This window comes from Telopea speciosissima, chromosome 2, assembly GCF_018873765.1.
Source record: "Telopea speciosissima isolate NSW1024214 ecotype Mountain lineage chromosome 2, Tspe_v1, whole genome shotgun sequence".
In the NCBI taxonomy this organism is placed as follows: Eukaryota; Viridiplantae; Streptophyta; class Magnoliopsida; order Proteales; family Proteaceae; genus Telopea; species Telopea speciosissima.
In genome coordinates, this window is record NC_057917.1 from 18,599,253 (window position 1) to 18,625,726 (window position 26,474).

A 26,474-nucleotide genomic window follows, 5' to 3' on the forward strand; every position below is an offset into this window, starting at 1 on the left:
GTGCACGTAACAAGTATAACTATTTGGAGTGGTTTGATATTATTACAAATATCTGGAGGGTGCATGTAATTTTGTAAAAAAAAAACGAAAAGAAAACAAGGTTTCAAACCAAACCCTCGCCCTTCGCTTCTTTTCCCGATTCCCAATTTCCCAGTTTCTTCATCTCTGTCTCCACTCTCCACTCCCCACTCCCCACTCCGGCGAGTCATCGTCCAAATTTCAATACCCTGCTCCCTTGTTCTTCTCCGTCTCCGATTAGGTTCAGCGGCGGAAATATAGTATTGAAGGACGAGCGGCTGTAGGCCTAATCTCAACCTCTGTTTGTCTTTCGACCTTCACCAGCAGCAAACGGCGAAGAACGGGTACCCTATTCGGCGAAATACCTAAACCCTCCACCGCTTCCTCATTACCTCACCAGGTCTGTATTGGAGACACACTCACACTCTCTCTCTTTCTCATGTCTTGTGTTCCTATGGAAACAATTTTTATTTGCAGGCATGCCTTTATCTTGTCTATCAGATTCTCGGTGGTGAGAGAGATTTTGGGAAGAATGGGTGGAAAGAGAAAGAAGAGCGACGAAGAACCTTTAGCGGAGGAAGAACAACCACAACAGAAGAAGAGACAAGTACTCCCATCATTGATAAAGAACAAAGAGAAGAGGTCTGCTCTTCACGCTAAGCTTAAACGCGAGAAGAAGCTTGAGAAGCGTAAAAAGACTAAAGCTCGTGATGCTGCGGAGAAGAGAGCTCTTGAGCTTGGTGAAGAGGTTTTTACACATTATGAGACCCCAACTCTTATCTGTAGTTAAAAAATAATTTAATAGCTGCATTGACTAAAGCCTAAACATCAGTTGTTGTTGTATTGATGTTTAGGTTTTAGAGTTTTGGAATTTGAATTGGTTTGCTTCATTAACACTTGCTACTGTTTTTTTTTACTTCCTAAAATCTTCTGCAGCCTCAGCCGAAGAAGGTCCCTCGTACAATTGAGAACACGAGGGAATTTGATGAGACAGTCTGTAAGCCTGATGACGAAGAGGTTGCCCTTTGTTTACTGAATATATATATTTTTTCTTTTGACAAGTTTACCATACGTTCATGTTTTAATTTGGAATCAAGAAGATTGCCTGTGACAAATGCAAAAGAATAGTCAGATGTGATTTGTAAACTCACTAGAATTAGTTGAAATGGATTACATATACCTATTATTGTGATGGTTTTTCATGTATTACTTGAGTACTAGAGGGTTCATATTGGTAGGTGGTTAATATAATTTTTATGAGGAAATGTAAAGGAGTACTTACTAGTAGTATAGTGTAGTTGACAAATAGAGATGCTGCAACTAAAGTATAGAATATGATACAGGAGGATGTAACAACCGATACGGTGTTATATTCCTTATCTCCAAATTTGAGCATACTGAGGATCTAAGCTGTCATTTTAACAGTTGACAGCCCATTATAATTGTTTGTAATGAAATTTTAAGCACTTATTGAACTAATGGCTATGAAAGAGAAAATAATGTAAGACTATACTGAAGGTAACAGTTCCATAATAAGCTTCAAACTCCCATGAACTCAGGTGAACAACTCAGACTTAGGTAGAAAGAAAACAATCAAATAAATCTGAGAATAGACTAACCACAGTAGGGGTTCAGAAGTAGCAGCAACAAGTACAAGTCTCAATCAATAGGCTGTGATAGAGAGAACCTTAGTTGTCACAGGGGAATTATAGGAGAAGCAGCTGCAGATCATAACAGGGGCACAAACCTGGTTCGAGTGTGTGGTTGCAGAGGCAGCAACAAGAGCAAGTGAAAGGAGCCACAACAGGGATTGAGTGCTCTCTTTATGAGTAAAACAAAGCCCCCAAACCCTGCAGAGAATAGATCCCAGGATAGGAATTAAAAGAGGATCGAGTTCTGTAGAAGAAGCCCAGGTTCAGCAAGGTTTTGAGTGATCCAAACAGGCTTTGAGAGCAGATCTTCAGCAGCATTTACATGGAGTCTTCTTGCATAGCAAAAGGGACTAGTAACAGTCAATCTCGATGGAGCAGGAGCCTTCAAACAGCAGCAGCAAAGAACAAAGAGAACAGAGAAGGAAGAGAGCTCGAGATAGAGGTGGGTGGGGGTTCGGCTTTCTCAGCCCTGGTTACTGACAGCTATCTCAGCTGTTGAACAGGGAATTCCCTCCCATTGTCGAGTGCAACAATTGGCCTCAAAATTCTGTCAATATTTTTATATTTCATTGCCAATTACAAAAACAGAAAGTAAGAAATAGCAACGGCTAAAACTTGGTAACTAATGACTATAGTAACTAACTGAAAATAGAAACTAGCTGAAATTAGAAACTACTAAAGGCTTTATAATCCAGCCTTCTAAGCATGCAAGAATAATCAAATTAGTAACTAGGCAGCTAGGATTTGACTGGTCAAAGAGCATCCTTGTCAAATGGTGGGGCAGTATATTGGGTCTTCTAAAAGCCTTGTGGGACTGGCTCGAGCTGGTCCAGTCCTGGGCCTCCTGGCCCATTAGAACCTGGTTTGACGGGCCAGGTGCTTGGTTCTTCTTATTCTTTCTTTGACAGGCTGACCAGTTGATGTAGACATGCTGATGTTTGGCAAGCATTATGTACTTAATCCATTGGTAGACCGTGGACCAACCCATTGAGCCATAGGTCCATCCAACCTTGAGCTGGGCCAGCCCTCTTGGGCTGGGAATTGCTGGGTCTCTCAAACCCAGATCGTGGGGGATAGAATAGTCTTTTTTTATTTTCACTCCTTAAGTACAAGCTGGCCGATGGGTATAAGGTGGGGACCACATGACTTCAACATTGACAAGAAGAATCTCCAGTGGGGTCCACAAGAAGATGAGGCTGGCTGCTGCACTTCTAGAAGACTATATTTAGTTTCTATTTTTATTCAATCCTAGTTTCTATTTTAGATTGTTGTCAAGTTAAGTTTTTAATTTCTTGTAACTTGAGAGGCAAGATATTGTTCTCTATATATATGTAAGTAGGGCTGCAACAGGGTCGGGTTGGGCCGGGCTTTTCAAAACCCCAGCCCAACTCTGACTCCCCTTACCCTGGAAAATCCAACCCTGACCCACCCTCAGGGTGGGGCCGGGCCAGGCTGACCCTGATTGGCCCTAATCATGGAGTGGGGGAAGGTAGAGATGCATGGACTGGACTGAGTTGGGCAGGGTCTGAGAGAAAATTATCAATTTTATATAAAATAACACTATATTAAAATATATTATCACTTATTATCTTCATATATAATATATTATATAGCAAAATATGTGTGACATTTAAAGTTTATAATATTATAGTATATCAATATATATATTATAATATAACTTAAAACAGGGTCGGGTTGGGCTGGGCCGGGCTCAGCCCGAGGCCTCAACCCTAACCCGACCCAACCCTGACTCTGGGCCAGCAATTTTCAGCCTTGACCCGCCCTCAGGGTCAGGTATCTCGGCCCAGGCCCTGTTCAGGCTCAGGACGGGCTAGGGCGGGTTCGGGCCACCCCCACGATTAATGAAGTTGAATTGATGTTGCTTTGTGTAAGTTTTCTTGTCCTAGTGTGAGGATGAAGGGCTGAGAGAGCTGAAGCCTATCCCCTCTTCTCCTATCTTCTATCTTCTTCTTCTTCTTTGTCTCCTTCACCCCAATCGAGCCACACCTCTAGTGCTACTTGTGACTGATTTGTGTGCTGCTGCTACATCGGAGAAGGACCAGGAATCGATCCAAACAGCTGCTGGAGTTGCTGTTGCTGATCTGAGTTCAGAAATCCCATCCCCACACCTGCAGCTGCAACTCTTTCTATTTCCCTGCTGCTGCAATCGAAGGACTTGATCCCAGCACCCCTTTTCTCCATTGACTGAGATCCTTGGAGGACTGACTCAGGCCCTCAAGAGACCCAGTCGATCAGCCTTTGGAGGCCACCTGACTGCAGACCTGAGAGATGTCATAAATCTCCCAATCCTAGTAGCTGATTGCATTGACAAACAGTTCTGTTCCTGCTGAAACTTGTGGAGTTCATATCTCAGCAACCCTTGGCCAGAATTGACTGAGATTTGGAGGGCCTTTCACTGCTGCCTGGACCTTCACTCGATCCCAGTTTGAGCCCTTGCTGCTGGTTGGTTTGGTCTGTAGCCCTTACCTTCTATTTTGGAGGCCTACCTTCTAATTTCAAGTCCAACTCTTAACTCTAACATTCAGCCATCAGAATTGGCTGTAATTTGGAGCACAGAACCTGATCAACATCACCTCCACTCGACCTAAGTTTGGTGAAGTTCTGTTGGCTGTTTTGCTTAGAATTGCTTACCTTCTAATTTCAGCCTTTCTTTATATTTTCAGTTGTTGATTTATTTTGGGGCTAGGTTAACCCTAATCTAGTCTTACATTACCAGTCATAGGATCTACATCAGAAAATGTATTTATAAAAGAGAAGTTCAATATGCTTTTAGCAGTTGGAAGCAGAAGGATCATGTTTAGAAGTATTCAGTGTCAACTACTTGGTTTTCTCAGTATCTCCCTGGGAATTTCTTTAGCTGATAAAGTTGCTTACCTGTTATTCTCATGTTATAGAAAGATGGTGTTCATATAATCAATGCATTAATTATTCTCCATACTATATTAACTATATCTATTTCAATTTTTAAAATTTTAAGAAAGTTATACTACTGAGTAGTCGTGTCTGTACACAAATTTTGTGTACTGAGGCATTTCTCATGCAGAATTCATTCATTTTTATCATTTTTTTCTAGTGTTTTTAGGGTAGCCTGTGGCAGTATGATGGATCTAGAAAATGTTTTGATTCCAGGGAATAGTTTAAAAAAAAAGAAACATAATTGAAGAGAAGGCCTAGCAATGACACATAGGGTTCCAATGCAATTATAGTTATGGGTTCTAAGCAATCAAACTCAACTCAGCCTTATCCCAACTAAATGGGTTTGGCTTCATGGATTATCTTTCACCAAAAAAACTCTAGAATCTGTGATAAAATGTTTGGCTATCGTTTTTTTACAATGCCGGCTGCTGACCTGACAAACCAACCCTTTTTTATCCAAGCTTGGGACTGGCAGCATATAAACATTAGCAGAGTTGGTTTCTAAGCAATTATACTTGGGGAAGTGACTAGTGTTTCCTAGGGTAATTGGTGGGAATTTGGTGGATCTAGGTGTCTTGAGTTTACTATTTAGCACAATCTTTCGGTTGCTGTAAATGTTTTTCTGTGATCACACTTAGAGGTTGAAAACTATTTCAAATTCAATAACATAAGTTCTCCTCTATTGTAATTTAAGTACATAAGGTAAATGTTTACTCTTACGCTCCTACCTAGACCGTTGATTTGGTTCAATAAAGACCAATTCATGGACTCACACCTTTATGTAGGAGTTCAACTAAGAACCACTCTACAGTAGGATCGATGTCAGGTTGCAGTAGAACATCAAAATAAAAACTAAACTCAGATTTTGAAACTTAGTGAGCGGAGACCAAACCAGCCAGCAGAATCCCTTCAAATTTGGGTTGAGTAAAGGGGGTGTTGAGGGGGATTTGTGATCCAAAATTCAGCCAATTTCAATGGCTGGTTGCAGAATTATGGAAGTCTGAAGTTGCAGCAGATCTGGGCAGGAAAACTTGGATCGTAGGTGAGCAGTAGTCTTCTATCGGTGGTGTGCAACAACAGCAGTGCTTGTTAATGTAGTTCTATATTGAAAGGGATCCAACTAGAAGCCAATAACCAGGATCTGCTATGAACTGGTAAGTTCGGCTAGGTCAAAATAGGGGTTTTAGGTCAAATTAGGGTTAGGGTTTGATGGTAGAGTTAGGTTATGTTGATGTAGGGGAGTCTATCAGTGAAGGTTACGTTAAGTTTTAATGATGGAAAGTGTGCTGGAATTGCATTGGCAGCAAGTTAGGGTTAGGTTTCTGGGTTTTTGAAAAGAAGAAGATGAAGGAAACTAGGGTTCATAATGGTCAGAAAGGGCTGCTACTGCGTTGTTAAGGGCAAGGTACTAAAACTCGGAACTCGGTACCAACTTGACCCTTGGAAAAACCGAGTTGAGTCGAGATCTTTTGGTGCATTTTTTTTTCCGACTCGAAGCCTCAACTCGGTGGGTTTTAGACCTAGTTTGGGTCTGAAACTTGGTATTTAGCCTATTTTAGGCCATTTAAACACAATGGCACTATCAAATTTTGCAAAAACAAAGTCCAAATATGAGTTTCACTTCGGACCATAGGTTGGTAGGCGACGACATACTAAAATACCCTACTCTACACATAATTTAGTAATAGAAAGCAATCAAAACATTCAATTAATGTAAAACAACTGAAATAAGCATTAGAAATGTTAAAGACTTAAAGTGTACAGTACATCAATGTTTAAACAAATGTTACATAAAATGTGATATGTTAATGTATTCAGTCTCAACACGATCCACAAAGAATTCCCATGTCATAGTGTTGCTGTAGTTTTGCCATAGTTTGCCACAACACTTATATAAGTGTTGTCATCAACATAGCCAAATCCCCTATCCTAGGGTATGGAAGAGGCGGTTGCCATGAGACGCGAGATCCACTGCTACTGTCATATTGAGGCATGTATGGCTGGTTTGGGGCTGGGAATATGGGCCCAAAACCAAACCCAATGCTTTGATTGTCAAACTCATGTGTTGATTGTCAAACTCATATATTGAAAAAAATAGATTTGGGGAAAAATAGTTTACCTTTGAAAAATCCTTCAAATTTGTGATGAATCTTGAAGATGTGTAGTTGAATCCTTCAAATGTGCAGCTGAATCACCTCGCCCGAAGGTCAAGTCTTTAAAATGAAGGAGCTTCAAATGGGGAAGAAGAGATTAGTGTTGGGAGCTTTGGACAGAACTCAATCGAGATATGTCGAGTTCTGTCGAGTTAGGTAAGTAAAACAAGAGGTAGATGGGTCGAGTTCTGGGGAGATCCGAGATGTTGCCAAGATCTCGCCGAGATAGTGTACTTTTTAATATCGTATTGGAACTCAACTCGGTTTCTCAAAAAATCTCCGAGATCTCGCCGAGTCGAGTCGAGTTCTCGAACCATGGTTAAGGGAAGAAATTAGATTGATGGAAGGGAAGGGAAGAGAGATGAGATCAATCTTCTTGGGAGGAAGAAGAGAGAAGAAGGGAATAGAAGAGAAGAGAAGAAATCAGGTTTGGGATGTCAATCCCGTATGCATTGCTCAACAGCATCAAAACTCTTGGAAAAAACTTATAGTCTTTACTCGAATCATCTCTAATTGATGGAGGATGTATTACATATATATAGACCTTCTAAAATTCCTAAGTTGATTCATAAAAGGACTCCTAATCACTCTAATACACTCAATAAAGTAAATGAACTCAAAACTATCTAGCTATTAAGAATCCTAACAATATCAATTTAACTACTAATCCCGTGCACTAACATTACACCCACTTTATGGACTTATATATTAGGTCCATTAAATGAAAAACCCAAAAATAAGAAGCCTAAGGCTTATAGAACCCAACCATGAGCCAAAATAAAGTCTTCTGAGGTACAATTGACCCAATTGGAAAATCTTAACTGCATCACTTGATGGTGATTAAGAGTTGAATCAGGCCTTCACAAGAGTTGCAGCTGCAGTTGATTGGAGTCTTTCAATATCAGCAACGACAGGGATCGTTTGGGAGAAGAAAGAAGAAGATAGAAAAAGGGGGATGGGGTCGGCTCTCTCACAGGACAATAAACATTGCACAAAGCAAAATTTCATTCATCATCAATCGTTGGGAGGCCTCTAAGGCCCAAGGGCATTTCATTATATAGACTCAAGAGTTGAGCCCAAAATAGAAACAATAAAAATTAGAAAGTTCCTTATAGAGTTGAGACTTGATTTACAAGGAATTCTAAAATAGAAGTTCTAACTCTAGGTTTTAAAATAGAAACACTAAATAACCAAATTAGAAGCTAGATCTAATTAAAAATAGAAACTAATTGGAATCTCAGTCTTCTAGATGCTGCCGCTGATTGTTAAGGCTTGTGGTCCCCACTCCTTGGATTGTCTTGCTGTCCAAGGCTTCTAGAATAGAAAGAAAATACACATAATCTAAGCTGGGACCCACCACACTGTTCACATGAACTGTATCTCGGGTACTGTTCATGTGAACAGTAACTTTGTTTTTAAAATCTGTTTTTGCCCTGTTCTTCATGCTTTGATCTACATCAACTCTCCCCCACTTAAAAGAAATTCGACCTTGAATTTTGGTAAGTGTAGGACTGATCTTCATGTTGTTCACGTCTGTCTTCAACCAAGAAACTAAACTAAGATTATAGAAAGATAGAAACTAAACTCAGATTTAGAAACTTAGTGAGTAGAGATCAAACCAGTCAGCAGAAGTCAGGTATAGCCTCGAAGATACGAATGTAGTATAGAAGGTATGGAGTTCGTTCTTCAAAGTACTTTGGTGGAATAACAAATTCCACATGTTCATCTTCCATATCATCAGTCATGTCCATGGGGTTGTCTACGAATATGTCTTTGACCTTCTCTGCTTCAGACCCGAGCTCTTTAAGTTCTTTGTCATTCGTAGTCTCCTCAATGGTATCTTCGACCCCCTTGCAACTGTAGTGCCAAATTCCACATCATCCATTGCTTTTTATCACGAAATTGACTGTGTATCCTCCTTTTTTGGACCAAGATGTTTCAGGGCTTTTTATGCTTCATGTTTGTGGATTTCGGTCAAAGATTCAAAATAAAATGAATTCTACAACTTAGACCTTGTCAGTGTTTTGACCATAACTTTCCTTAAGACTCTGATTTTCGTTGGTCTTCCTACAGGTGTAACTAGACTACTTTGAAATAAGACCAAATCATTTTTGGTGGAAAATTTAATCCTTGAAATAAAGGTGCGAGTGAAGTGACAAAAATGACTTAAAAGTCTATTTGGACTGTTTAAAAATAACACAAGGACGATTCAAATAACATTGATAAAATTCGCAATCTAAAACTATACCAAATTAACACCAACATTGATCAGACTCAAATTTGACCTGGAACCAAAATAATTGAAGCCATACTGATGCAGATACATAACCAAATGAGGCTTATTTTGATGGGAATAAGTCTAGGGTTAGGGTATATACATGTTGGGCTTTTCATCCCATGGGTTTTCTATGTAATATGCCACTTTTATGGGCCTAAAATATGGGTAATTAGGTTGCATACGGGATTAGTTGTTTTAGTTCCATACTTAGTTTTATTTTGGTGTTTTTGTTCATAAATTGAATTGGTTCAACCAATGGTTCAATTTAAGTTATTTTAATAGTTTTCTTTTAAGTGTTTGGTGAGGCTGGATTAGGACTTTGTTTTGAATCTATTTCAGTTTCCTAGTCAGTTTAAGTTACCTAATAGGTTAAGGATTGGGTTAGGCCTTTCCTTTTTAATTTAGGAGTTTATTTTTGAGTCTTTTATGTAAGGTTGTAAGGGGGGGCAAGTATTGGACACGAATTTTGATAATGAATTAGCTTTGTGCTGCTCTCTTCCATTGAAGTTGTCTTGTGTTTGATCAAGGCTGGTGGGATTGGTGTTTGATCCAATCGGCACTTTGCGGTGTGAAAGCCAGGTGGTTCCTTTGAAGATCAACTCTCAAGTTCTACTTTCAAGCTTTTGTCCAAGGCTCAAGTTTTATTCAAGTTCTTTCATCAACAAGCTGCTGCCAATAACTTTCTGCCATTACAAGTAAGTGGAAACATCCCCATCCCTAACCTTTCTTCTTCTAATCCTCTAAACCACCAAACCCTAACATTTTCCCCTTTATGTTTTCACTTTTCCCAATACCTAAATTCTGCTGAGACCAAACCAGCCTGGAAAATCCCTCCTTTTTTTGATCGAACTCTCCTCTCACCATAAGGAAAACTCATTCCAAGTTGCTCCATCATCTGACCATCATAAATCTTAAAAATCCATCTTTTCCTCTTTTCAAAAACCCGAAACCCTAACCCTATGATGCAGATCCTAGCCTCTTCGAATTGAAGAAGCCACCCTAAACCTAGGGTTTTAATAGGAGCCTTAGTTTAGTTTAGTTTATTTCCATACTTAGTTTTTATTTTGTGTTTTTAATTGAACCGGGTTAAATTGGTTGCATCCAATTGGTTCAATTGGTCTAATTTAAGTGAAGTGATCCTATTGGCTAAGAGGATCTTATATCCTATTGGCTAGTAGGTAATCTTCTTTGTTTAAGTAGTTTAAGTTGTTTTGAAGTCATTAGGACTCTATTTTAAGTCTATTTCAGTTTCCTAGTCAGTTTAAGTTAGCTAATAGGTTAAGGATTGGGTTAGGCCATTCCTTTTTAGTGTCTAAGTCTAATTTTGAGTCTTTTATATAAGGTTCAAAGGGGGTCAAGTATGGAACACGAATTTTAATTAATAAAAACTCAGCTTTATGCTTGCTGCCTTTGTTGCTGCCTTTGCTCCATCGTGATTGTGCCTTGTGAGTAATATCAACGTGAAGGGATTGGTGGATCTCCAATCGACTCCTTACATCTTGTAGATCGGGAGGTCCTTCTTCTTCAATCAAGCTTCCTCAACTTGCTGCTACTGCAGATTTGTAGATCCAGTGAGTTGTTTGTTAATTTAGTTATTCCCTTCTTCCTCTAACCTAATCTACACCCCCCTCCTTCCATTAAACTTGCACTCCTACCTCAACTAGGACTCCCTCATAACTTCAGATCTGTCCATCAATTCCAAACCCTACTTCCAGCCTACATTCCCCACATCATTCCCCACACTCAACCTGAACCCTAGCCCTTACTCTCCACTGTAACCCCTCCATTCCTCCACTCCATTAAAACCCAAAACATGCAACTCAATTTGTCCAGAATTGCAGAATTTTAAAACCTTCCCAAATCCAATTATTTTTATCCCATAATAACCCCCTAGACCTGCCCTTTAATACCCTATAAACCCCTTTCCCAAAATCCACCCCTAAACCCTAGATCCTGAAAACACTCCATTTTTACAAGGCCTCTAACCGAAACCCTAGATTTCCAACTTCACCCAAATCAATCCAAACCTACACCAATGGACTCTTAAAAACCTGCACATCATTACCAAATAAAACCATAGCTCGAAACCCTAAACCTAACCCTAATTTCTGCCCTATTTAGCCTAAGCTGCCCACTTGGCCAGCCTTGTTAGGTGAACCCATTACCCTGGCTCCTAGTGGGATTACTCCTACCTAGGACTACATTACCCTAACCCTAACCTTGCTGCCCATTCAATTTTGACATACCTAACTCCATCAAAACACCTCAGGACCTTCACTGATAGACTCCCCTACCACAACTTGACATAACCCCTACATCAAACCCTAACCCTAATTTCACCAAAAACCCTATTTTTGACCTAGCCGATTCACTTGTTCATAACAGATCCTGGTTATATACTACTGAAGTACACTTCATACCCAAAGTGGGAAAAAAAAAGAACGAAAAACATATGGCTGTTTGGCCCAGACTGTCTAATCTCTTGATTCTGTGTGGATCCCATGACCTAGAGAAACTCTCACGTGGGTCATGTAAGAAAATCAACTCCATTTTGCTATGCTTGTTTCGCATGATATGTAATATTCTGCTTGTACATTATTATAGGTGTCAGGTTGTGAACTCGATATCCATGTGTTTATATGTGTGTGTCTGTTATTTAATATTTTCCCCTGATCATTACCATTTCTTGGTGTATAACAGTTGGTACTTTGATCTCTCTCTCTCTCACACACACACATACACACTCATTTGCACACCTGCATGCTCTCTCTAAATCAAAGAAGATTTTTTCAAGTACGAAAAATTTGTTCAAGTTGGTTCTTTGGTCTTTCTACAGGAGCAGATTTATGATGATGCTTTTATTTTACTTCTCTCTCTCTCTCTCTCTCTTGCTATCTTTCTATCTTGATGCTTTCTTAACTGTGATTCAAATGCACAGCTATTTGCGGCAAATGATGACGATGAGTTTAGCGCGATTCTTAAAAGGCAACGTACTCCAAAGATATTAATCACTACTTGTCGTTTCAATTCTAGTGTACGTCCTTGATCCTTCTTTATTTGTTTTTATAAAAAGTTAGGGCACATTGCATGGAATGGATGCTACTACATCTTCAGCTTTCTGCAATGTCAACATAGCTGCTTTTATTTGCATGGGAATTTTTTAATTTGGTGATGTCGTCATTGACTATATGTATCGCTTCATTGCAGAGAGGACCCGCATTCATCTCAGAATTACTCTCAGTAATCCCAAATGCACACTATTATAAAAGAGGAACCTATGAGTTGAAAAAGGTTGTCTCATTTGATGATAATTGCTATATTGGTACTTGAGGGCTTCTGTACTATAACCTGAAAGAGATCAATTTTTTCTGTTGTTGTAGATTGTGGATTATGCAAAGAAGGACGACTTCACTTCTCTTATAGTTGTCCATACTAATCGTAGGGAGCCAGGTAAATGTTACTCTGCTTTGAAGTGTTTCATTGTCGTGTAATCTACGTGATGTTTTGGCTGCCATTTGTTACTGGATCCATTCTGATGCTGTTGGTTTATATTATGTGACAGTAAACTATGTCTGATAGTTTGTTCATGTTTTAAATGTATATGTTGATGTTGTGATCAATTTAGTTTTCATATTTTGTGGGTTTGTTTCATAGATGCTCTTCTAGTCATTGGCTTGCCTGATGGACCAACCGCACATTTTAAGCTCTCTAAATTAGTTTTACGGAAGGACATTAAGGTATGTAAAATCAGTTTTGTCATGCAGTTGTATTTGTTCTCTTATCAATCAAGCTACCAAATGTACAAAATGTTTTATCTTTGACACATTTTTTATATTTGTTTTTTCCATCAAGTATTCATCATATTTCATAGAGTGAGCATGGAGATAGCCCAAGAAGAAAACAAAATTTAATGAAGAAATAAAGGATTTGTAGAGACGGGGGAAAAAAAAAGGGCTTTTGGTGCAAGTATAAAGTAGGGCCATAACTTTTTTCCTGATACCAAGAAAGAGGGTTTTGATACTTATATGTATTATAAAAAATGGGTTTTTGAAGCAAGTATAAAGTAGGGCTATATCTTTTTGCCTGATACCAAGAAAGAGGGTTTTGATACCTAGTGAAATACATATAAGTAATATCATCAGAGTGTTTTTTTATTGTACGACTTGAAAAGGGTTTTTAATTAGGGCAAGAGATCGCTGCCTGGTCGTGTAGCCCCTGCAGCAGTGTGGGGGGGGGGGGGAATGAGAGTGCGCACTGGGGCATCAACATGGATGAGATTTTTGATTTCACAGGGGGGGGTGGGATGGTATATTCGCACGCTCTTGTGTCTACATGCAAGATGCCATGTGATCAGGCAGCATTCTTTTTTCCTTTTAATTTATACATGTTAAAGAGTTAGCAATTCTGTTTGGTTAACTAGATTACAAGTACCAGTTTGCTAGGTATATTATCTTGTGGAATTATGGTTACTGGTTAGTTGCAAGAATTGGACACTGGCCTCTTCATTTATAAATATATTTCCTCTACACATCCTGCAGAACCATGGTAATCCAACAGGTCATAAGCCTGAGCTTGTGTTGACAAACTTCACAACACGTTTGGGTCATCATATTGGGAGGTGAGAATCTTAATTCTTCTATATTTGATTAAATCAGATATGCTAATACTATTTTAAACTTTTCCTGCCCCTCCTCCTTTATCACTTTCCCCCCCATTATCTGTAGTTTATATTAGATATGTATGTGTTTTTGTTTTTTGGGTGAGGGTTCTCTATAGGAGATGCACCCCCCACCCACTCAACGGGGGAGATGTGTTTATAGTCGGTATCTCTTCCAGTGTTGGATATTGTTTGTTTAGATCCCAATTGTTGAAGGAAAAAGACGTGTATGAAATTTTTGACCAGAAATAATATAGTTGTCACCCTTCATCTCCTGAACTTCAAGGCAGTTCTTGCAGTTTGGATGCAGCAAAAACCTTTGCAGGAGGAGTCTCTGTTCCTGGATGTTTTCTCCATATCAATGGAGGATCAGTGGTTCCCTTTAAAAACAGCAACCCCTGTTCTTGTGGTTATATTGGGGTTTCTGATTTATATATATTTATTGGAGCATTTAGACACAGTATGCATGAAAGATTTTGAAGTGTTGAAGCATGTTTTGCTGGATCCCTGAGAGTAATGCTGTGACTGAGGTGGGAATGGGGGCTTTGATAAGACGGGGGTTTGGTGTGGAGAGAGGTGGGGTGTACAGAATGTTTTCCAACTTATTTACAGTACAGTAAGTGTGAGAGGTGGGGTGTACAGAATGTTTTCCAACTTATTTACAGTACAGTAAGTGTACAATGCTTTATGTTTAAGGAGCAATATATGATATGGCACCTGATAAGAAAGATATCCCTCTCTATGGCTGCCCATGCATTCATTTAACTATAGCGTGCCTAATATTTTTTTGCCTTTGTTGAATGTATTTCATAAAATTAGGTTGATACAATCACTCTTTCCTCAAGATCCAAATTTCCATGGGAGGCGAGTTGTGACCTTCCACAATCAGCGTGACTTTATTTTTTTCCGTCACCATAGGTCTGTATCTGTATAATTTATGAACTTCTGCTGAATGTTTTATTCATAACAAGGAGCTTTGATATTTTAGTAGTTTAACTGATTAATACAGATCTTTCTTTGGTATGCATTAGGTACATTTTTGACACCAAGGAAAGCAAGCCAAGTGATTCAAAAGGTAAAAAAATGGAGGGTGACAAGGATGACAAAATCTCTCAAGAAAGAGTGGTTGCACGCCTTCAGGTTTCACACTGACCTGTCTATTTATTTCAATTTGCAGGTTTTTTGGGATTTAATTACAGAATTGGTGAGGAAAGACATGCATATCTTAGGCTTGGTATCTTGTATGACTTCGAATAGAGCTGATTGGAGAGCAAGGATCCATGTAGCCGACCCCATTTAGTTGGGATAAGGCTATGTTGTTGTTGGGATTTTAGTTACTTAGTATTAGTAGATAATAGATATTTCTACTATTATGATTAACGGTAAAGGTTGCTCCATTGTGACCAAGTGGTCACGGGTTCAAGTCTGGAAACAGTCTCTGTGAAAGCAGAGGTAAGGCTGTGTACAATCCCCAGACCCTGCAGTGGCGGGAGCCTTGTGCACTGGATATGCCCTTGTAGATAATAGATGTTTCTGTGTTAGTTATGTGATGGGTGATGCCATCAAACTTGTTTCAGTCCCTTGTCAAGCTCGTTCAATCTGCCAGGGTGTGTGCCTGGTGATAATCAATAGTTCCTGAAAGATCTCTTAAAACTTGCAGGAATGTGGTCCACGTTTCACATTGAAGTTGATAAGTCTGCAGCATGGAACATTCGATACCAAAAATGGGGAATTTGAGTGGGTTCACAAGGTAATTTACTGATCTCTTGCTCAAATTTGTTGGGCATATGGTAGTTTCTGCTAACTGTACAAGAATCTTTCTTCCAATTGTTGTTTTTCATCTTTTCTTATTCTTTTGTGATTTTTAGCCGGAGATGGACACTAGCCGCAGGAGGTTTTTCTTATGATTTGTTTGGCAATGTTCTTTCGAGTTCATTCATTGCAGAAGAGAAGCATATTTTTGTAGAGAGATTTGGTTCCTACACCTGAACAAAAACTGATGAGCATTATACAATGTATCCTCTCACCACTAAACTAGCCAATTTCCTAGAAGATCATTGCTTCTTATTGTGGGCCTATGTTCTATCAGCTTAGAATGTTTTGTTCTATTTGCAATTCCAAAACCAATAGACAATTTGTTGATCAATAATTTTGCTCCAAAAGATTGATGGGATCTGTTGTTTCTTCCACCAGCCATTTGATACATTTGAAGAATGTGGTGCTGATATTTTCCACTCTTCAGGTCGAAATGCTGGAATTTCTGTATACAGTAGTAACCCCAACCCATCCAACGCATCCATCATGACATTGGCTCTCATCATTTGCTTTCCCTTCTCCTCCCTGCCCTCTACGCAGCTATATGTCCATGAGCTGCTGGTATGTGATATAAGATATGCATTTTCCTCGTTAGTTGGGAGGTTATTTTACCTGAGGTCCTGAATAATAACTGGAAGAAGAAAGGCCAACCAACTGCTTATCTTCTATCTACCAAAATATCGAAAATTGCCTTCGTCCTTCGTGAGACATGCTTGGATTATGCACCTAACAGGGCCTCAGAATGTCAAGTATCTGGTGATGAGGCTATTTCTTGTGAAATTTGGTCGATTTTTATGCAGTCGGTGCAAGTCTTTCTGGTACGTGTCCATAAATTTTTGTTCCATCTAATTTGCCATGCTTGTATGGATTCTCGCTTTTTTTTTCTTCTTAATTATGATGGAAAGAAATTATTATTTGAGAAAAAAAAAAGGCACTAACTTTCATTCCTATATCTCTACAATAGTATCTCCATATTCTACTAGGCTATCCCAATAGGGCAAGTCATTGAAGGTATTTCTCGAGACTTTATGAGCTTCTTTACCCAAAAAAGAAAAGAAAAGAAAAGATTATGAGCATCCATGTTCTATACTCACATTAGGGGTGTCAAAACTTGGCCTGCACCGATAGCCCGACCTGAATAATCGGTTTGAAGCCCGAGACCAATCTGATGGATTATTAAACTGTCGGGCTCAAGCATAATCGATTAATGGAGATGTCATTTAGACAGTCTCATAGTTAAATGTCTAAATTGTTTTAAAAAATAAAGGAGGGAAAAGAATGCTACCTGATCGTGTGGCCAACGTGGCTCCTACACCTAGACACACCCCCTGTCCTTGTGGAAAGTACCACCTTACCCCCATGAAAAACTAAAATCCTATCCAAGTTGATGCATGTGCACGTGCTCCCATTGGCCTGCATGCGAGTCCGAAAACAAAATAGCCTTATTTATTTGTTGAAACAAAATCTGGGGCAACTGGTGTAGGGAACACAACTGAATGTGCAACATGATGACATGAGTTTCCAAGATGATTGGGACACCGCTTTAGCAATCGACTCCACATTTCTACACATTTCTACACGGTCTTGGGTCCTCTGTAGCATGTCGCAATGTGTAAAGCATCATCCGACGGACTGCAGCGAACAAGCATGCAGCCCAACACATAGGTGGGTTGTTGGGCTGCATGCCCTTACACTGCAGACTGTCGGATGTGAGCTACACGCAATGTCGGGTTACAGAGGAGACCCACGCTTTCTACACACTATAATCTTCTTATTTATTATTAATATATACCAATAAATTGATCATGGCCTCTTCTTCTTCATTCTCTTGGTGGAGTAAAACACAACGAACCCAACTACATGTACTGCCTCAACCCTACCAAAATTCTCAGTTATTTTGGTTTTTGAAGATGTTTTACTTTATTTGGTTACATCGGAATCGAGTTATGTTCCGAAATGAGAAGCCTAAACCCTTTGTTATCCTATAGATCGAATGTTTCTTGTTAGATCTCTGGCTTTTGTTTATCCCCTTTCTCATTTCAGTCTATGAGTACTGAGATCCATTCTTAAATTATCTCTTGAAGTCTTGAACACTGTTGATATTACTTCCATGGATTCTCCAGTGGTTCTCTGTGCTGGTAGTTATGATGTCTCCAATAGAAAAGCTAGATAGGCCACTACTATTGAATTTGAAAACAAGTTTACGTTTTTGGGAATTACTAATGGTGTCACAGGAGATGAGGTCGAAACATATGCTAGAGGGCTTCTTCAAGGGTTCGAGGCGAGTTGGCAATTGAGAAATAGAATAGTAGATGTGTGTACTACTAGTTTAGAGCTAGTTAATTCCAAAAGAGAAATGTGATGTGGCCTTGGGAGTATTTCAAGCTGTTACTTGATGTTCATTTGATGTCTACTGAACTTGAACTCCTTTCTTTAAGGCCCCGTATGTTTAGAGGGGACTTAGGTGGGGTGGGAGAAATATTTTTTTTGGTGGTAATTGTGCAATTTCATTCGAAAACGACGGGTCAACTCCCACCGTCTACCACAGGCAAGGTAGCTAGGTAGGGATCGGAATTGGGCCAAACAATCTTACCCGTAACGGATTATGCCCTCCTGGCAAGGTTATCTGCAACAAAATTAGCAGACCTTGAGATATAAGAAAACTGACACTCATCAAAGTATGTGACAATGTGAAGAATATCCTCTAGCACTGCTCTGGTAGCTAGATTTGAGTTGGAAATAGGGTTCTTTAGGGCTCGTATGGTCTCCTCGCTATCGCTTTCCACCCTTAACTTCCTGATATCTTTAGAGATCTCCTCAAGCATCCCCTGCCTAACGGCTAGGGCTTCTCCCACGTTTACCTCCATGAAGACCAATGGGTCTGAGACTGCAACAATGCACTTACCATGTTGGTCGCGCAATATGTAGCCGGTGGGGTGGGAGAATTAAGGTGACAAAATGTTGATGTGACACTTCAAAATCTCACTCCAACCGTGTTTGGTTAATTTGGGGTGATAAACTTACAAAAGTGCAGTGGACATCATTAATTGCTTTGTTAATGTGACATTTCAAAATCTCACCCCTTTGCTGTCCAAAGTCCCAGCAATTTGGTAGAACTTTGGTTATTGTTCATGGGAAAACTTACTTTACCTCAACTTTATCCTAACATTTCCACCCTAACAAAACCCCACTAACATGCGGGTCCCATCTTCCCAACAATCCCACCCCACCTTACCCTCTAAACAAATAGGGCCTAAGGTTTTGTAATAATTCTCTCATGGGGGCAGTGAGTTTCATTGCTAGAGGAGATGCAATGTGTGTCTGAATGTTTTCAACTTCATCTGTTTTCTTTTAGGCCAAATGTTCTTTGTGCGGGGGGGGGGGGGGGCTGTGCCCAAACACATGGGGGTGGGCGAAATGACCACCCTGCCCCCTGAATGGCAGGCCCATGTGCTTGGGCGCAAGTTGTGCTGCGGCACAAAGAACATCATCCCTTTCTTTTATCTTAAGTTAGGGAAAACGACGGGTATGCTAACGGTATACCGTAAGCTAGCACTCTCCCCTTAAGTAATTTTGATTATTTTCGTTAAAAGGGGGGGGGGGGGGGAGTATAACCATTATTTTGAGGAGAAAATGGCAAGACAATTGTGGCCCAATTGATTTCAAAGTTCAAATGGGTGACCTTCAATTCAATCTAAAAAAAAAAAAAATAAAATAATATTTTAACTTCTAAGCCATGAAAATGCTTCTACACATGGTAGCCACACACAAACTTTCTAGTAGAAAAAAATGAACGCCACGTGGACATGCAAAGCACGTTGCTCCTGTGCCTTGACACAGAGGCGTACAAAATGACTGTCACATCCCTTGAAACCCTAGAAATGACCAAAGGTGCGGTGAAAATTTCACATGCCCCTATATCAAATCACAGGACGACGTGTCTAGCGCAACCGGGTGGCGTTCTTACTCTCAATATTATCATAAATATTATTGTCATTTTTTGGTTGAAATGTTTTGTTCCTATTTCAAACATAATTTTAAATCGCATTTGAATCTGAAAAAATCTTCACTCGGTATTGACTGGCCAAACAATGGTTTGTTATATTTCATTAAAAAAAAATTAGTGAGGCATAATGCAGCAAGTATGGTTTTGAATACATGAACGTGTCCATGTGGAACTACTTTACGAGATAAACCCAAAAAAACAAACGCATTTGTTTTTGAAACACAAACATTCCAAATAGAAATAATTTTCCAAAAAAAATAAACGTTTATGTGTATCCATATCATATTTATTTTTTTAAATTCGGGAGATAAATTTAATACTCTTGATACATTCAGTATTCACCGGGCCAATCAACGACCGCCACGTGTCACAGACGACCCGCTCCATAGCCAAGGGGAACGAACCGGGGTCCAAGCACCCAGGCGAGGCCTCACCCAGGCGCGGCCACCACTCAGGCGCGGCCTCACCTAGGCACGGCCACACATCAGGGCGCGGCCTCACCCAGGCACGGCCACACATCAGGGCGCGGCCTCACCCAGGCACGGCCACCCCTCGGGCGCGGCCACACATCCGGGGTGCGGCCTCACCTAGGCGCGGCCTCACCCAGGTGGGCCACCACTCGGGCGCGGCCTCACCTAGGCGCGGCCACACATCCAGGTGCGGCCTCACCCAGGCGCGGCCTACACCCAGGTACAGCATCGTGGGCACGTGAGGTGGGGGCTACCCATCTACGATCCGATCGTATCGCTAAGACTCATGTCACTACCAGGACTCTAGACCGCCGCTTAGAGGTCACGTCACCCAGACGGATTCAAGCACCAAGGACGTTATCACCACACGCGGGTATCTATCCACCAAGGATCCTGATGCCACCAGGACACTCCCTCCCACGGGGAGATGGCCAATCAGGATAGAGCCCCGTTACCCAGGGCCTCTATCCACTCAACGGGACAATCGCCATCAAACTGGGACTCTCCACACCGCCATACGCTACTATAAAAGGCAAGGTACACAACCCCATAGGGGACATCTAATCTCATATTGAATAATCACTATTCATCTGTTTGCGCCAGGAGATCTAACTTTGGCATCGGAGAGCCCTAGGCCGGAACCACACCGGTTCTCTCTGTTGACTCCCTTGGTCCACTTGCAGGTGACGGCACTCGCAGGACCGCTCAACGATTTCTTCACGCAACAACTCTTCTTGTCAAATGTCAACCCACTTGCATTTTCATGTATTGAGTGCAAGTTTAGAACTCTTCCCATCACGTTTTCAAAAGAAGGTGATGAGAATGCTTAATTATCTAAAAGCATATATTCGCTCTTATAGGCTTTAAGGCTACTTAAGGGTTAAGCATACATGCGTAGGGCCCCTCACTCAAAAAATAAAAAGATGGTCTAACAAAACAGTTTCATTTAAAAAGAACTATACTTTTCCTAATATGGGTTGCTTATTTCTTGTAGGATTAAGTTTTTCTTCAGCCGTGGAGAAGAGAAATCTGTTCTCCACTTGTGATGTGATCATATGATTGGACTCTTGGATCATTATTATAATCTTATCATCTATAGATGTAAATAGATAGACAAAATATCGTATTTGATTCGTGTTTATATTTGTTTAGGGGGATTCATATTTGAAAAATCATATTTCGGAAACTATTTGAATCCATTTGAAAGCTTATAGGATGCAGATACAAGTATTTCACTTTCAGACCAGATATTATTCGGTCTGTTTAGATTTATTATAAAATTATGATTAAATAATATTTTATAAAACTAAAATACCCGTATCAAGTCACAATATATTACAAGTAATTAAACAAGCAATTAAATAAAAAAGAAATTATGAGAACAACTATTTAATTATAGATATGAGACTTTAACATCAACCCTAGTGGGGTAAGAATCATTATCCTCTCCTGTCCGCTGCCCGGATAGGACCGTGCTGTCCCCTCACATGGGGGGGGGGGGTGCAAAATGACGACCTAACCCCATGCCCGGGTGAGGTTAAGTCGTCATTCTGTACCCCCATGTGAGGGGACAACACGGTCCTGTCCGGATAGGAGAGGAAAAAAATTCAGTGGGGTAGTGGATTCAAACCTTCTTCACCTTATTGTCTTCTCGAATTTCTGTCTTCACTAGTGCTACACTACTCAATGCAGGCAATGAGACCGCAACGCCACTCTCTCAAGACTGATGAATACACTCTTCATTCTCCACTAGAAATGTAAATGTATAATTGAAAATTCGTATTTGTGTCCGTTTATCGCAATCCATATTTGAAAAACTTGATTTTCAAAAACTATCTCAATCCATTTATAAGCTAATTGGATACGGATACAATTAGGGGTGCAAGTTTGGCCCTATTGGCTCGAACCCACCCTGAGCCCGAACAAGGCCTGGGCTGAGATATCTTGGCCTTGAGGGCGGGTCAGGACTAGAAATTTCTAACCCTGAGTCAAGGTTGGGTTAGGTCAGGGTTGAGGCCTCATGCTGAGCCTGGTTCGGTCCGACCGTGTTTTAAGTTATACTATAAAATATATATTAATATAGTATATATATTATAAACTTTAAATGTCACCCACAGTTTGTTATATAATATATTATATATAAAAATAATAAGTGATATAAACATTTTATTATAGTGTTATTTTAAGTAAAATTAATAATTTTCTCCCCAGCCTAGTCCAGCCCATGCATCTCCCTTCCCCCTCCCCTTGATCAAGGCCAATCAGGGTCAACCCGGCCCGACTCGACCCTGAGGGAGGGTCAGGGTTGGATTTTTCAAGCCCTGAGTCAAGGTTGGGTCGGACCTGAACCCAGCTAAGGAGACTCAAGGTTGGGCTAGGGTTTTATAAAGCCCGGCCCAACCCAACCCTGTTGCACCCCTCGATACAATAGTGTTACATTCAATTCGAATTCGAACTGTAACATCTCATCTCAGCTCCTTTGATGTCGAAATTACCCCTCCCTAATACAATCTGATGATAAAGATGGGAGTAGATGTGGAGATTCCTCTTCACCGCTGGTGCAAAGAAACTCAGTCCTTTCTTGTATTTGCTTGGATAAGTCCAAAGAATAATCAGCTAAAGATGAGGTTGTGTGTTCAACACCTTGGTTAATCACACAAGAAAAAGTGTAGTGTTCATGCATTACTTTTATTTATTTATTATTATTTCGGCTAGAGTAGTGTTCATGCATTTTACATTACGAGTGCGTGGAGAATCTCTCCTTTCTCATCCAATTCTAGGTTCAACCGAATATCAAACTTCCCTTAACCCAAAGTCACCCCATTTGGATTATTTTTTGGTAAAGCAGTGTTCATGTTCAGAGAATCTTTTCCCTAATGTTTTTTCAAGACATCAGAAAACCAACCCTGTATAGAAATTCTGAGATTTTGATCACTACTCCATCACAAAAAGAAATAACTCCCAAGTCTCAAGCCTCAATGCTTCTTTCTGGGGTTGTTTGGTAACTCATACTTCAATTTAAGGTCTTTCTTTATTCCCTTTGGTTTCAATTTCCATTTGTATCGCTTTAGGTGGAACTTCAGTTTACCCATATAACTAGACTTAGTTAAAAGAGAATTTCTTGTAGGCAACTGACCTAATAATATGCTTTATCTTTTTGACTTTTTCTTCAATAGAATCTAACCCCTTAGCTACTTTTCATGCCTTTAAATGTCTTGGTACTGCTTAAACATGAAAGATAAGATTGTGAATAAGAAGAGAGAGTTCATTGTCTAAATCTGTTTTCATGGCTTCTTCATGTTGTTTTCCAGACATATGGGCATGGATTCATAACCTCCCACCAACTGCTCAGTGGAGAAAAAAATCTATGTCCATATGCTTATGTCCCTCAGGATCAACTCAGCCAACCCTCAATTTCTCCATAATCAACAATAACCTTCAAAGCCCACTAATCTCTTTTGCAATCTTCGCAGATTTCAAACTTCCAGTTTCCCTCTGGAGCTCCAAAGCTTTTGAGCTCAGCACCAGAACCTCAGTTGTAGTAGATGAAGGCATCATTTCCAGTCTCTTCCGTAATTTTATTACTGATATCCTAAAGTTTGGTCCTTGCCCGAACACTTCCTTTCTCAGAATTCCTGCCATAAATACCATTGACAATTTCAAAGACATTTTCAATCTCTCATTCCTTACTCTCACTCTGTTCATTTGTATCTATGAAGCTCCCCACGAGCTTCGATCAGGATGTCTAAACACTCTTAAGAATCATTTAACAACCCCACAATCAAGAGAAGCATCAAAGCTACTTATGAGATTCCTTGGCTCCAACATAGAAGAGCAATGGATGAGGTCTTTAAACCTTTCAATCACCAACTGGGTCATAGAGCTCCAGGAGTCCAACCACCTCCTTGTCACACCATCACCCTTGTTTTCTTACGCGATTTCAACAGCTGGGCTGTGGAAAGTTCAATTATATTGTCCAGTCATAGCCATGAAAATTGAAAATTCAAGCAGTTCATCCAGTGACGAACGGTTGAACTTCTCACTGAAGTACCACCACCTGGAGGGTGTAATCCAATTTACTTACAAAGTTGTGGTTCAAGATAAGTGGGTTGATGTAATGGTGAACACAGATAACATAAGGTTGGTACTCTGTTTTTTCCTTCAATTCAGTTTGATGTCTATTTTGTATACTTTTCCAAGTTCATACTGAGAAGTGATATTCCTAGCTTGGTTTTCAACTGGTGAAATCAAGTAAATAGTGTTTCAATCCATATAATGAGGCAAGTGCAGCAATATATATCTTGGTTCAATTCTACATATATAGCCTCTTAAGCTTTCCAGAATGCTAATTGTTTAGATCACCACTATATTTTCATGCTTCCACATTTGAGTTTGTGTATATACCTGTAATATTCTACTTTCATTTTGTTAAATAGGTGTGATGTGATCCGATTAGTGTCTGAAACACTAATGGCAGAGAGAGGAGTTGGAGCAGCTGAGAAGCACTTCCCTTCACGGATATCTTTGCAGCTCACTCCAACTTTCCAAACCAGTGTGCTATCTGTATCAGTGGGCAAATCATCACAAAATCCAACACATGAGATTGGCATGGAAAAAACAATAGAAGGTACATTTGATGCTCCCAACCATTTTGGACTCAACATATCAGCTGCAGAGAGTATGACCATGACCTTAAAGCCGTGGAAGTTTGAACAGTCCGTAATTGGAGACACAGCAAATTTGAATTGGTTCCTCCATGACGGCACAGATGGACGAGAAGTCTTCTCTTCAAAGCCCTCAAAGCTTGCATTGGCTCAACCAAAGGCCTGGTTCAAGAATCGATACTCCAATGCGCAGCGGCCTTTTACTAAGGTGGGAGGAGTTATTTTTGCAGGAGATGAGTATGGAGAGAGTGTGTGGTGGAAGGTGGATAGAGGAGCGATTGGAAAGACTATGGAGTGGGAGATTAGAGGGAGGATATGGCTAACATATTGGCCTAATAAACATAGAACATCCTATAATGAGACTAGGAGATTAGAATTTAAAGAAATCCTCAATCTTTACTTATAGTTGTATATATATGAGAACCCTATATCCACTTGGTTGTTCTAGTGACCTCTACATCGGTCTCCAGATCAGTGTTGCAGAAGAAAAGTATTGTTTCTATCATAACTGTACGTATTGAATGTGTGTTCTAGATCTCAATAAAGAAAGGAAAAATAGTTCAAAGACGCAATCCCTACCATCCAATACATTCTCATTTGTTCCAATTTAAAAAGAGTACCGAAATTGATTTCGATATTGGTACTGAACTAAATAGTACCAGCAACCCATGGAGACTAATTGTTTTGGGAAGGGGTTTGCTGCCAGGCTGCATGGCCCCTGTGCCAATGTGACGGCCAATAGAATCGCATGCACAGGAATCCAAGGGGAGGGGCGGGGGTGATCATTTCACTGCCCCATTTGGTGCAGGGATCCTGCCAGGCAGCAGCTTTTTTTTTCCCATTTATTTTAATAGAGTTTGAGGTTTTTAAGATACGACTGTTGGATATTACAGATTTCGGTGTGCTTATCAGTCTCGGGCTCTCGGCCAATGCTGATCAGGCCATTTCAGCCCGGAGAAGAAAACAGTTGTTAAAATCTGGCTGCGACATCACAGCTGTCACAATCTGCGTGACAGCTAATTTGTCAATACAATAGCTATCATGACAGCCACTTTGTTGTGAACAAGGTTTAAAGTATCGATATCAGGTATCATAATCGGAAGGGTAATTTTAAGAGACATCGTATTGTATTAGAGAGATGCAAAATATGCTAAAAGTAACCAAGGAAATGGTCAAGAAATGCATACATGCAAAATACAGTTTTAAAGCATAAAACACCATAAAAAAACTTATTTATGGTCCAATCATAGAACGTTAGGTGGTCAGACCCAATACGCCATGTCACAGACCATTTAGGGTCCAAAAACCCTGATTCACATGTTAATTTTAAACTCAATCAGAGTTGGCCACATGGTAGTAATGTAACAACTAACAATTAAGTACTTAGGACCAAAATATTGGATTTTTGGGCGGCAGTTCATGATTCATGAGTTTATCCCCAAAGGATGTTGATCAGTTGATCCCACATTCAAGGGCTGAAAATAGCCCAATCTAAGGCCAAGTGGGTGCTGGTGCACCTACCCCCTTACGCACAAGTCACACATAGAACCGAACCCTAATAAGTATCTCAATCGAGTTGCTCCTGCATCGCCGTAGTGGCTTATGTTGTAAAAAATATTATATGTAATGAAATTATATTCAATTTTATTCCATCTCATCATACTAAAGATTCAAAAGGTCTTTGTCACATGTGGTCTTTGTCTTTTGTCTTTTGTCTAAAAGGTATTTTCACCAATCTTATTCAAATTTGAGTTTTCATTTCCCTCCAGATTTTGAGTTGCATTTGTAAAAGAACCAATGTTGTTTAGTCCCACATTGGTTAGC

At 40.0% G+C, this 26,474-nt stretch overlaps 2 protein-coding genes across 2 annotated transcripts; both read left to right on the forward strand.

Moving 5' to 3' along the window:
• The first annotated feature begins 518 nt into the window (after positions 1 to 518).
• Positions 519 to 15,838, forward strand: LOC122649652 (ribosome production factor 1-like). The gene is made up of 11 exons (XM_043842886.1): positions 519 to 766; positions 955 to 1,035; positions 11,977 to 12,072; positions 12,246 to 12,329; positions 12,419 to 12,488; positions 12,693 to 12,775; positions 13,577 to 13,656; positions 14,515 to 14,613; positions 14,727 to 14,835; positions 15,356 to 15,445; positions 15,564 to 15,838. Exons 1-11 carry the CDS (start codon positions 551 to 553, stop codon positions 15,600 to 15,602), a joined length of 1,047 nt encoding a protein of 348 aa, XP_043698821.1. The 5' UTR covers positions 519 to 550; the 3' UTR covers positions 15,603 to 15,838.
• Positions 15,839 to 23,239: 7,401 nt separating this feature from the next.
• On the forward strand, positions 23,240 to 25,197 carry LOC122650100. The gene is made up of 2 exons (XM_043843400.1): positions 23,240 to 24,126; positions 24,423 to 25,197. The coding sequence occupies exons 1-2, from the start codon at positions 23,273 to 23,275 to the stop codon at positions 25,054 to 25,056; spliced, it is 1,488 nt and encodes a 495-aa protein (XP_043699335.1). The 5' UTR covers positions 23,240 to 23,272; the 3' UTR covers positions 25,057 to 25,197.
• Positions 25,198 to 26,474: the final 1,277 nt, after the last annotated feature.

Bases quoted from the DNA above. Each gene is read 5' to 3' on its own strand.
- LOC122649652 (XM_043842886.1), top strand. From the start codon at position 551: ATGGGTGGAAAGAGAAAGAAGAGCGACGAAGAACCTTTAGCGGAGGAA. The intron at 767-954 runs GTTTTTACACAT...AATCTTCTGCAG, and splicing joins CTCTTGAGCTTGGTGAAGAG to CCTCAGCCGAAGAAGGTCCC. The intron at 15,446-15,563 runs GTAATTTACTGA...TGTGATTTTTAG, and splicing joins AATTTGAGTGGGTTCACAAG to CCGGAGATGGACACTAGCCG.
- LOC122650100 (XM_043843400.1), top strand. From the start codon at position 23,273: ATGGCTTCTTCATGTTGTTTTCCAGACATATGGGCATGGATTCATAAC. The intron at 24,127-24,422 runs GTTGGTACTCTG...TTTGTTAAATAG, and splicing joins GTGAACACAGATAACATAAG to GTGTGATGTGATCCGATTAG.